This window comes from Onychomys torridus, chromosome 19 (genome assembly GCF_903995425.1).
Source record: "Onychomys torridus chromosome 19, mOncTor1.1, whole genome shotgun sequence".
NCBI lineage: Eukaryota > Metazoa > Chordata > Mammalia > Rodentia > Cricetidae > Onychomys > Onychomys torridus.
In genome coordinates this window covers 9182114-9195492 of record NC_050461.1, presented here as the reverse complement: position 1 = coordinate 9195492, position 13379 = coordinate 9182114, and the positions used below count along the sequence as shown (strand labels likewise).

Below are 13379 nucleotides of genomic sequence, written 5' to 3'. Positions count from 1 at the left end.
ACAGAGACAGGCATGGGACGCAGGAAGTGGGAAATAGCCCCCAGAAAGGGAGGAGGTGCCTCCCAGGATGATGGTGAAGGGTGACGAGGAGAGCAGGACCAGGTACCCAGAGCATGTGAGGGGACAGGACCTCTGGAGAGCTCTCCCAATGAGTTGACTTGATAGGATGCCCGTGTCTCCAAACACACAAAGATGATTTGGATGGGTCGGGGCAGTTGGAGGTTGAAAGAGAACTAATACAAAACTAAGAACATAAGACTGTTGTTATCAAGAAGGAAACACAAAATGATACAGGCAAGATGAAGCAAGCATCGTTGGTCCTTATCAACTCAAGAGTCAGCTGTGAACAGGGTTGATATGATCATCATCCAAGAGAGACAATCTAAGCAGATCCCATGGTGCATCTACGTGGGATTAGTAGTAGGGCAGGAAGAGGGGGTGTGTCTGATGAATGGAGGTGGAGAGCACAAACAACATGAGTCTTGGGACAGGGAAGGTGCAAACAAGGCGGTCTGGGAGTCTAGAGTAAATAACAAAAGAAAGTGCCAGAAGAAACCCACGGGGCAAGGACAACAAAGATGAAAAAAATCATCATTTTTAATTTTGGTTGGGGTATTTTGGTAACAGATCTCTTTCTCTCTCTCGCTCTCTCTCATACATACATATGTATGTATAATTTAAATTTTTAAAGTACATGTACCTATGGGTGTGTGTATATATGTATGTATGAATATATAAAGTCTATATATATATTTAAAATATAATACATAATTTTATTATAAATAATTAAGACAAAAACAATGTATAACTCCCCCCCTCCCAGAGCTGAGGAGCGAACCCAGGGCCTTGTGCTTTTTAGGCAAGTGCTCTACCACTGAGCTAAATCCCCACCCCCTGTGTATATAACATTTTAAAACACAAAAATTATGAGATATTGTTTAGTAAATTACTTTAATTCTTCTTTACTACAAAATCACAGGCACACCACAGAAGCATTTCACTAGATAATAAACATCATATTTAAGTGTGTAAAGGCATCTCACATTAAATTATTAGTGCACTCGGGCCTCCATGATCATACCCTGAGCAGTACAAGTGCTGGTTCCCAGTACTTGTGGCCAAATCACGTCACCTCACTGGTGGTGACAGCAAGTACTCACCAGCTCGAGTGGGCTGAGGCGGGCGCCGGAGATGGGCCTGGAGTCGGCTAGCTCAAAGCTGGACGCATGAAGGCTGGCAGAAGAGAGGGTGCAGAGGGTTAGTTTATGGGGGACTTCTGCTTCTAGTGTGCGCTAGTAACTCTAGCTGAAACTCAAGTAAAGGCCCTCCACGCAGAAACACCGATAAGAGGCAATTTAACCAGGTTCTGACACTCAAAACCGTCAACGATTTCCTGTTACTTTTAGGAAGACTAAAAATATTGAAAGATGAGCTAGATATGGGGGCCCATGCCACAACCCCAGTGATCAGAACATGGAGGACAATGAGCTCAGGACTAGCCTGAGTTATAAGACAAGACATGTCCTCATGTGAATTTTTAAATGATAAAAAGAGGGGCAGAGATGTAGCTTGGTTAACAGAGTGCTCAGTCTGTGGGGTGCTCAGTATTTTGGGTGCTCAGTCTGTAGAGTGCTCAGTCTGTAGAATACTCAGACTATGGGGTGCTCAGTCTGTGAGGTACTCAGTCTGTGGGGTGCTCAGTCTGTGGGGTGCTCAGTCTGTGGGGTGCTCAGTCTGTGGGGTGCTCAGTCTGTGGGGTGCTCAGTATGTTGGGTGCTCAGTCTGTGGGGTGCTCAGTCTGTGGGGTGCTCAGTCTGTGGGGTGCTCAGTCTGTGGGGTGCTCAGTCTGTGGGGTGCTCAGTCTGTAGAATACTCAGACTATGGGATGCTCAGTCTGTGAGGTACTCAGTCTGTGGGGTGCTCAGTCTGTGGGGTGCTCAGTCTGTGGGGTGCTCAGTATGTTGGGTGCTCAGTCTGTGGGGTGCTCAGTCTGTGGGGTGCTCAGTCTGTGGGGTGCTCAGTCTGTGGGGTGCTCAGTCTGTAGAATACTAAGACTATGGGATGCTCAGTCTGTGAGGTACTCAGTCTGTGGGGTGCTCAGTCTGTGGGGTGCTCAGTATGTTGGGTGCTCAGTCTGTGGGGTGCTCAGTCTGTGGGGTGCTCAGTATTTGGGGTGCTCAGTCTGTAGAGTGCTCAGTCTGTAGAATACTCAGACTATGGGGTGCTCAGTATGTTGGGTACTCAGTCTGTGGGGTGCTCAGTCAGTGGGGTGTTCAGTCTGTGAGGTACTCAGTCTGAGGGGTGCTCAGACTGTGAAGTACTCAGTCTGTAGAGTACTCAGTCTGAGGGGTGCTCAGTCTGTGGGGTACTCAGTCTGTAGAGTGCTTGTCCAGCATGCACAAAGCCTTGGGCTCATTTCCAGAACTGGCTAAAACTGAATGTCTGGCAGACACTTGTAATCCTAGCACTCAGAAGGTTGGGGCAGAAGGATCAGCCGTTCAATGTCATTCTTGACTACATAGCAAGTTGTAGGCCTGCAGGATACCTGAAGCCTTATCCAAGTAATAATAGTATTGAATAAACTTGATATGGCAGTCGGTATTAACTATTTCATTTCAAAGTAAGTTTTTTTACCCAGTGTCTAGAATTAACTTTAGGAATCTTGGTCAAAAGTCAAACTTTAAAAATGAAATTGTCTTGAAAAAAATCAAGATAATCCATCACACTAACATTGAAGAAAACTCCCATGATTCTATCAATAAACACACACACACACACACACACACACACACACACACACACACACGCTAGGAAAGGAGGGGAACTTCTCTACCTTATAAGGAATATCCGTAAACACCCCACAGCTCACATCATGCTTTCTAAGAGGAGCCTGAAGCATCATCACTAAGATGAAGGGTAAGGAAAGGACTCCCCCACTCACAGCTGCTTTCCAACAGTGTACTGAAGTCACAGTTAATTCAGGAAGACGGGGAAATAAAAGGCAGATAGATAGGAAATGAAGACACAAAAGAACTCTGTTTGCAGAAAGCATTATCTTCTCTGCAGGAAAGAATGCAGAACTGGCAAAATCCCAATCCCCCTTGAATGGATAATGGATTATAGCAGGGTTGCAGGATACAAGATTAATACAAGTCAGTTTCCCTACAAGGATAGACAGGTAGAAACTGAGAGGAAAATGCAATATAATAAGTGCTTGGTTGTAAAGCCACCAAAACACTCATGACCTGTAAGGAAAATGGAAACACAATGACAGGAACCAAAGGAGCATTAACTAGAGAGACACAGCATTTTCATGGAAGGAACACACAATATTGTTGCACTATTAGTTTTCTTTATTGCAACATTACGTATGGTGAAAGTTGTTTTTTTTTTAAGGTGTTGCTTCCAACTTACACTATAGATTCAATGCAATCTTAAAGTCCCTAAAGTTATTTGTATCAACAAACTGAATCTGAAGTGTATATGCAGAGGCAAAAGACCCAGAATAATCAACAGTAACACTAGAGTAGACCCAGAATAATCAACATAACACTAGAGTAGACCCGGAATAATCAACATAACACTAGAGTAGACCCGGAATAATCAACATTAACACTAGAGTAGACCCGGAATAATCAACATAACACTAGAGTAGACCCGGAATAATCAACATAACACTAGAGTAGACCCAGAATAATCAACATAACACTAGAGTAGACCCGGAATAATCAACATAACACTAGAGTAGACCCGGAATAATCAATAGTAACATTAAGGTAGACCCGGAATAATCAACATAACACTAGAGTAGACCCGGAATAATCAACATAACACTAGAGTAGACCCGGAATAATCAACATAACACTAGAGTAGACCCGGAATAATCAATAGTAACACTAGAGTAGACCCGGAATAATCAATAGTAACACTAGAGTAGACCCAGAATAATCAACATAACACTAAAGTAGACCCAGAATAATCAAAATAACACTAAAGTAGACCCAGAATAATCAACATAACACTAGAGTAGACCCAGAATAATCAAAATAACACTAAAGTAGACCCAGAATAATCAACAGCAACATTAAAGTAGACCCAGAATAATCAATAGTAACATTAAAGTAGACCCAGAATAATCAACAGTAACACTAGAGTAGACCCAGAATGATCAATAGTAACACTATATAGTAGACCCGGAATAATCAACATAACACTAGAGTAGACCCGGAATAATCAACATAACACTAGAGTAGACCTGGAATAATCAACATAACACTAAAGTAGACCTGGAATAATCAACAGTAACACTAAAGTAGACCCGGAATAATCAATAGTAACACTAGAGTAGATCCAGAATAACCAACAGTAACACTAAAGTAGACCCGGAATAATCAACAGTAACACAAAAGTAGACCCGGAATAATCAATAGTAACACTAGAGTAGATCCAGAATAATCAATAGTAACACTAAAGTAGACCTGGAATAATCAACAGTAACACTAAACAGGAGCAAAGTTAGAAGACAGACACTGCGTGACTTTGGAACGTACCATAATGCCAGTAACAAGACAGTGAGTGTTATCATGCTGGTGAAAGAAGCATCATCAGAAACAGACCTTCAAACATACAGTTAAATGATGGCCACCAGAGGAGCCAAGCAATGCAGCTGCTCCTTGCTTTGAGTGGAGTTAGAGACCTATAAGCTTCCTAAGTCGAAAGTTTTGTTAAGTCAAATGTACTTAGCACACCTCACCCACCTATATCAGAGCTTGTCATGGTGGTGCACTACCAACTGAGTTGTTTACTCTCAGGATCCGGTGGCCAGTCAGAAGCTGCAGTTTGCTACTGTTGCCCAGCATTGTAAGAGTGCATCCCACAGCATTGGCTAGCCCAGGAGAATACCAAAAGTCATGGCCTAGTTTCTCCTGAATACCCACCACTTCCACAACATCATAAAGTGAAACTTTATACAGTGAACCATTGTTAAGTCAGTGACTTTGTGCGGTGCAGAGAGATAATCTTACACACACACACACACACACACACACACACACACACACACACACAATGGGGAGGCAGACTTGACGCTCAACCCAGAAAAGAACTGAAATTCAATTTCAGACCCAAATGTAAGACTCAAAATTATAAAACCTCTACAAGATAGCATAGAAGAAAGTCTAGGTAAACTGGGATAAGGTGATGACTTTTATATACAGCAGTGATGTCATGTTTCAGGACAGAAAGCTGCTCAGCAAAACTATACTAAAATTAAAAACATCTGCTCCACAGAAGACAGTCAAGAGAATAAGAACTCCAAGTCTGATAGGAAAAAAAAAAAAAAAAAACAACTTGCAAAAGATGGATAAGATAAAAGACTGCTATCCAAGCTACTCAAAGAATTCTTAAATCTCAACAAGAACACAAACAACCCAATTTAGAAACTGGGCCGCAGACTTGAACAGATGCCTGACCAAAGAAGACACACAGATGGCGAGCAAGCGCATGAAAAGATGCTCTGCATCACGTCACCGGGGAAAGATGCAAATCAGCACAAGATACAGCCACACACCTACCAAAGAGTCAGGGTCCAGATCGCGGGGAATGCAACAGAACAGCAATGCTCACTTAATGCTCGGGGAAACGCACAGTGGAGAGCCGCCGCTTGGTGCTTTCTTACAAACATATTCTCACCATCTGTCCCTGCCATGGGGTCCTTGGCAGTTACTCAAAGAATCTGAGAACTTGAACCTCCTTCAAAACATGCACATGGAGGGTTAGAGCATTGATGGGCATGGGCTGTGGAACCAGAACTTCCATTGGAAGTACTCAAGTGTGAGAACAGGGTGCAATCAGATGATGCAACTTCATTAGGTACTAAAAAGCAATGAGCCAGCAAGCCATGAAAAACCATCCAGAAAGCATCAATTTGAATACGTCAGAGAAAGTAGCCAATTAGAAAGGGCTCCATAGGCATGATGCCTGCTATATGGTATCCTGGGAAACGCAGGACTTTAGAGACAGTAAAATGATCAATGATTGGCAGGTGTTAGGGGAGGGAAGGCTGGATAGAGAAAATGTAATCTGGTGGCCTAAATGTCTGTGTGTACATACCAAAGCCAAGGGTCGGTACCTGAAGGAGGAGGGAGGTCTGTTTTCTGGGGTCCTTGATGAGGCAGGCCCAAACAGCTTCCTCTGGTCTTCCCGGGGTGTGAATGGCCTTTGGGTTCTAACTGATCTTAAGGCATTCCGCGCTTCACTGATGATTTCCGCACTGGTCTTCTGCTTGGACAGCAAAGGTCGGTGAAAGGGATCCAGCTTTTCTAACTTCTGACCATTGGGTGACAGCATCTTTCCTTTCAACTTAAAACGGTCTTCAGAGACACACCCTGCAAATACAGGATACAAAGAACACAAGCTCATTTGTAGCCAGTACATTAGAAAGAAACGCACGCATCCATAAACTAAGCTACACCTTTATACACACCCAAAAATGAACACAGTGGGGGCTGGGGAGGTGTCTTGGTGAATGGCTGCGCGAGCATGAGGACTCAGGTTCAAATCCCCAGAACCCATTAAAAAAGCTGGGAGTGCAGCGCGTGACACACACACACACACACACACGCACACGCACACGCACACGCACACGCACACACACACACACACACACACACACACACACACACACACACACACACACGACCAAAGCCAGGGCCTACTGCTATCAGTACTTTACTGAGCCCCACCCCAGCCCCACCCCAGCCCCGCCCCAGCCCCGCCCCAGCCCAGCTCCAGCTCAGTGCCAGCCCTAGCCCCGCCTCAGCCCCGCCTCAGCCCCGCCCCAGCCCCGCCCAACCCAGTGCCACCCCTGCCCTTCCCCTAGCCACGCCCTAGCCCAGTGCCAGCACCACCCCTAGCCCCAGCCCAGCCCCGCCCCAGCCCAGCGCCAGCACCAGCACCAGCGCCAACCCTCACCTCATACCCATAAACCTACCTGAAAGCATTGGGAGTTCCATTAAAAGTTTTAACTAAGCTTTTCCCCATCCCCACCACCCCCTATACAAAGGGCTTACATAGGTTAAACTGGAGACTGATGGGACATCCTTCCAAACTGCATTTGTTCTCCAACAAACCCCCCAAGAATGGCTCATTCCCATACTGTCCATTTTACTTTTGAATGAATCAATTCAAATAATCTTCAATTAGGATATTGCCCTTGGTGTATAAATACCACATATTAATATCTAGTATTCTTCTCCCAGTCTATCAAATACTTAAAGCCATGCAGCAGGGCCATGAGACAGCAGATCCTTCTCAGATGTCAACGTGACCCACAGTAACCAGCCTAATCCGACAATGGCCTAATGTGGTCCACAGAGACCAAACTAGACCAACAATGGTTCAGCCTGGCCCACAGAGACCAGCCTAAGCTGACAAATGGTCCAGATTTTTAAAAACATATTCTAAATAGTATTTGGTATCAAAGTATTCATTATTTTAATAAAACCTCTAATCCTAAAACAAAAATAAATAAAAAAAAACAACAACAAAAAACTAACCCCAATCCTAAGAAATAAAAAATAAAAACCCAACCCTACACAAATGTACTCCCAGAGACAGAAGCCTATACATTATTCAGGCATCTCAGCCATCCAACTTTAGAACTTTGGGCTTCTACTAAAACGAAAATGTTTTGTGACCCATGCAAGGAAACAGAAAAGATCCTATTTCCATAAGCAAGTGGTTCCTTAGGCAGATAAATTTGCTACATATGACCCCTTCTAGAACTGAGCTTTTAACCAACAACGGCAGGATCATTCAGTTAGTTCTACTGGGCTCCACCCCACAAGCTTCTGAAAATACAAACAATGTCGTTCTTCGCATACAAAACACCAGGTGTTTCACTAAAGCTGCCTGAGCAATCCTATTTTAGGAGGTTTTGTAATTCAGGATTTTGAGTTTAAACAAGGACGCCAGAATTTTATATATATATACACACACACACATACACACACACACACACACACACACACACAACTATCAAAAGCTATGGCAGGCCTAAGACATTACACTTCTAACACTTCTGACATGGTTAGATTATCAATGACTTTCAATTGGATTTGTTTCAAAATTTATAAAATGCTTTAGGTGTACACACATCTGTATACATTTATTTCTATTTCATGTATATTAATATATACTTATGTATATTTTTAACATAACAAGTGGTCATAGCAGGTGTGTTGACTTGACTTTGAAAGACTCTTTGAAAGGCTTGTGGTGTGGGACAATGGTGGAGCATGGGCTTAGAACTCCAAAGGCCCTGATTCTGCTCCCCGACACCCACAAAAGGAAGCAAAAGCCATGGGCACTTGAAATCATGTGACTTAGAAGTTTCTACCCAGTAAAGAGGTTTCTTTCCAGACACTAATCAGGTTGTCTGTGCCTTCAGCCTTGCACAGTGCTAATGAGTCCATCAATGCCCCAGGGAATCAGGCAAAACCAATAAAGATTCAACAGAGTGCTTGGGAAGTAATAAAGGCCCCTTGCTCCTGACCCACAGTCCTCTCTGCCTACTGTTGGTGTGCATCGAAAAATACTCTGAGCAACGGCGCAAGAACTCAGGCAATCTTCTAGGAGTTCTGTAAAATATTTGCATCTATAGGTAACTAGACTGACCAAATGTCTGTGGGGAAAATGTAGGTAAAGGGGTTAAAAACAAAACAAAAACAAAAACCAGTGTCAGGGCTGGAGTGATTGATGGTTCAGCAGTTAAGAGCACTGGTTGCTCTTCCAGAGGACCTGGGTTTGGTTCCCAGCACCCACATGGTAGATCACAACTGTCTACAGCCCTCGTCCCAGGTTGTCTAAGGGCATCTTCTGGCCTCCTTGGGCACTGCACACACACGATGGACAGATATTCATGCAGAAAAAACATCCATATACACGAAGTAATCATTTTTAAAATGTGTATAAATGTTCACAACTTTCTCTGACTCCTCCCAAGTGCCGCTTTGCTATTTAGTAAGAATGGGTACAATAATAATATGACCTGTGCCATTTATCTCTGGTTATTAATAGTTAAAGTTAATTAATATTAATGTTAACATATTATTAGCTAAATCAAACTTAGAAAGGTTTACTAATATGGATAAAGTGGTAACAATTGTGGTTCTTTTGGTAAAGAGGATGTTTTGTTTTTTTTACAGTGGTTAAGATACAAGTTATTATCAGTTAAGTTGTAAATTGTCAGTGGGTTTAGTCAACTTGGAAAATAAGTACTAAGAGTGTGAACATCTGTTTACAACAAAGCCTGCTGGAACCCTAACACAATCACACTACAGAAATCTTCATTTAATGAACCCTTCCCACCAACAGGAGCAGGTTCATTCTACCAGAGATAATCTTGGTGGGAGCAGGTTCATTCTACCAGAGATAATCAATGGACACAAAGGCAGTGTGTTTCCTATAGGCAGAGGCCTCCACCTAGATCTCTGGGAACACAGAAAACATTAAAACTCTGCCTTTGCGCTAAGTAAGCTGGATCTCCAACATTAGTGAAGCATTTACTTTAATAGAAAACAATGTGCTAGGTCCTCTTGAGTACATCATCTCAGCAAATCTGTGGCAATCCTATGAGGTAGATAAACTCAAAGCAATAGTGAGGGGAAATCGATGCCATATGCCCAGGACTGTTGGCCAAGCTATTATAGACCTAGATGGGTGGTTGGAGGCCATGTTTGGAAATTGTGGGTTGCAATACTTCCCTATCAGTATAAAAATACTCCAACATTTTCCCTACAAGGGAAGTCTCCTCAGTATGCACCAGCTGAGTGTCAGCTTTACTTGTATCCAAACAATTTCAATATAAAGAAGAAATTGAGGGGGCAATGAAAATCGACATAAATGGACATGTGATTGCCCAACCAAAAATGATTTCAGATTAGGAGAAGGCTTCTGGAGGCAGCAGCGCTTGAGCTAGGTTCTGGAAAATAGGCTGACTTTGAGGACCTGACAGTGGCCCTGGAGGAGAGAACCCTGAGGAAGCCAAGAAATAGCATCCGGAGCATGCGTGGCTATGGGTGGGCCAGCAGCGCTGCAGGCGTAAAGTCTGGATGGGGACCAGAGGGAGAGTGACATGTCAGAAAGAAACAAAACACAAGCTGATGCACAGACTGAAGATCTTCAAGGCTGATGTCACTCGGCAAGGGTGGGCAGGTGGAAGAGAGGAAAGGAGACAAAACTGGGCAGTTTATATAACTCCGTCTCCCACTCTCCCCCAGAATCACCTCCTCAAGACCCTTCCTGGGCATGCCTTTCCCACACCTTTACACTGAGTTTGGAGGCCTCTGCACAGACTCCATGAAGTCCAAAGTGTTAGAACTAGTCGCTCATCATCTGGTGTCGGTCCCTACCCTGGGACTCTGAACCCCAACCCTCCAGAGTGTCCCAACTGGAGACCATACATACTTGAGCTAAAAAATTCCCAGATGAAGGCTACATGGCTTCTTTAACTGGAGATGTCTGCCATGGTAGATCATAAAAGTATATGGGACTTCATATTGACATCTGATTTGTGAGGCTGTGTGGCAACGTGAGTTCAAATAAAGCTCCCTCTCTCTTTCCAGCTGCCCAAAAGTATGGGCCTGGACAAATGCTATGATCAGCGAGCCATGGACGGGCAGCCTGAGATCCAGGATTGACAATGTCACCAAGGGAGGAAAGAGATTAGAAGAGCAGTGGGCCGTGGAACGAACCTGCTCCCACGCGGAAAGGCTTCATAAAATGAAGATTTCTGTAGTGTGATTGTGTTAGGGTTCCGGCAGGCTTTGTTGTAAACAGATGTTCACACTCTTAGTACTTATTTTCCAAGTTGACTAAACCCACTGATAACTTACAACTTAACGGATAGTAACTTGTAACTTAACCACTGTAAAAACAAAACAAAACATCCTCTTTACCAAAAGAACCACAATTGTCACCAGTTTACGCAAACTAGTGAACATTTCTAAATTTAGTTTAGCTACTAATATGTTAAGGAACAGGTATGTAAGAAGATGGGAAGAGGCCCGAGGCAGCACAGAATAGGCAGACCTACAGGGCTCAGAGAGAGGCCAGGAGCCCTTCCAGAAGAAACCAGGGGAGAGGAGCAGTCTGCAGAGAAGAGGGAAGCTACTTTCCGTCTCGCATCAGACTGTCTTCAGTCTGTGGCATCCAACGGGACTACGAGAGGATGGGTGGCATCTGTAGCAAGTCTGAAGCAGTAACTGTTGTTGTTGTTGTTGTTGTTTTTGTGTGTATGGGCATTTTGCCTGTGAAAATGCCGATGCACCCCATGCGTGCAATGCCTGCAGAAGCCAGAAGACAACACTGCATTCCCTGGAACTGGGTTTGCAAGTGGTTGTGAGCCACCATGTAGATGCTGGGAATCAAACCCTGGTCCTCAGGAGGAGCAACCAGTGCTCTTAACCACTGAGTCATCTCTCCAGCCCCATGTGTTATTTTTAAAACAAAATGTTTCTTATTGATGTGAAAGAAATTCAAAGTCACTATTTACATGGTTTTATACCTAATTATAAAGACTTACATGGCAGCAATTGCAGTTCCAGGGAATTTGACGCCCTCTTCTGACCTCAGAGGGTACTGCATGCACATGGTGCACATACATACAAACAGGCAAACACTCATACACATAAAACAAGAATAAATACACCTTTAAAAAAAAACAAACCTATCTTTACTTTTGCTACTAACAGCACCTGAACCAGACTTTCATGCTAAGTATAGCATTACCCTATCAACACTGCCAAAATCAGTGTTTGTGGGTGCACACTCCTTTCCCAGCAAATCACTCAGGCTCCTTTCCATGACTGAGTTACTTTGGTGTTAATATGAGCATCCAAAAAGGCACAAGAAAAGTGCTTAGATGTCAGAGCAAATGTTTAAGTCCTCTGTTGAATCACAGCTCTGTGACCTGGGACAGAGTATTGAACATCTCTATGCTTGTGTGCTCTTCTATAAAAATCACGGACAGTGATGGCCTCTTACGGCAGTTTTTAGCATTGCACGAAATGGCCCATATGCTTTAGCACAGTGCTGAGACCTTAGAAACATTAAAAACTACTGTCCAAGTGCTATGTGATAAAGAGAAGCAGAAAAAAATTCTTATGAATGAAAATATGCACTAATAAGAGAATTCAAAAAATAGAATGAAATTTGTTTAGTGTTTTCATGTATATCACAAATTTAAATTTTCAAGTGGAGTGCTGTCCTTGATAAAAACAGAAAGTTTTTTTTTTTTTCATTAATGTCATTACAGAATGTCAGGTATACTAAATCAACACTAAGTGGGAGTCAGAACCTTAGAGATTAACAAAATAGGATACAAATAGTGTGACTTGCTTTTATACCAAGCTAAAAGAATTTGAAGTTGGGATGGGATGTAACAACCTGCTGTAATATTCATGGTATGGGTCATAAGAGGCACTCTGCACACATATGATGTAATTAATACTGTTCCTCTTGGACGCATCTGTTACCTAAAAAAGTTCAAGTTTGCTGTCTATGTTCTTGGCTAGGTTACCTGTCTACAACTCTCTCATTCAGTGTTACTGAGCTGCTGTTATTAAATACCAGGCGACTGACTAAATGCTCAGTTTTTCAGAATCTAACACCTGTGAGGACCTGAGAGTATGCAGCAGTACCACTCGACCCTATGGGGACAGAAAAGAAAACAACAGCGGGGTGTGTGTGTGTGTGTGTGTGTGTGTGTGTGTGTGTGTGTGTGTGTGTGTTGGGGAGGGGGTTCCCTGGTGAACCTGCGAGGGACTCCTCACCTCCCACGCGCAGAGCAGCTCTGTCACTCAGGGCAAAGCCCGCTCCTCCATCGGTCCAGGTTAGGGCCGAGCGTCGCAGCATCCTCACCTTGCCCTCCCGCCCTCCCGCGCCCTGGCTTTGCCCTGCTGACTAGCGTCTCCATGGTAACCGTACACAAACCACCTTCTGCTGCAGGCGGGGCGGTCAGCCTGCAGACCCTCGGCGCCACGGAGTGATGGGATGCGGGATGCGCTGGAGTTGGTGCTGAGAAGGGGACTCCGGGCTCAACTCAGAGCACCTGTGACGAGGGCTGGAAGCACAGACCCCCGCGGAGGGAGATCAGCTGGTCCTCCAAGGCAGCAGCGACAGAGGGGCGGGGCGGGGCGGGGCGGGGCGGGGCGGCCCTACTCCACTCTCCACCACCGAGCCTGCGCCAATCCCGCTGCGCCTGCGTAGCAGCGCCGAGGCGGGGCGAAGGCGGGTTTGGGAGCGCCCGCGGGAGGATGCCCTCCGGTATTCAATGATGTTTGCTTCTCCCCGTGAGATCTCCAGCCTCCACTAAACAG

General features: G+C 44.3%; 1 protein-coding gene across 1 annotated transcript in view; it reads right to left on the bottom strand.

Annotated features, from left to right (window-relative positions):
- Nucleotides 1-13164, bottom strand: part of Armc2 (armadillo repeat containing 2) — a 117997-nt gene extending 104833 nt beyond the window's left edge. Inside the window, exons 1-3 of the mRNA XM_036168994.1 lie at nucleotides 12997-13164; nucleotides 6131-6386; nucleotides 1161-1233 (exon numbers count right to left, since the gene is read on the bottom strand). Coding sequence (XP_036024887.1) covers nucleotides 1161-1233; nucleotides 6131-6348 — 291 coding nt within the window. The 5' untranslated portion in view covers nucleotides 6349-6386; nucleotides 12997-13164. The remainder of the gene's footprint in view (nucleotides 1-1160; nucleotides 1234-6130; nucleotides 6387-12996) is intronic.
- Nucleotides 13165-13379: the final 215 nt, after the last annotated feature.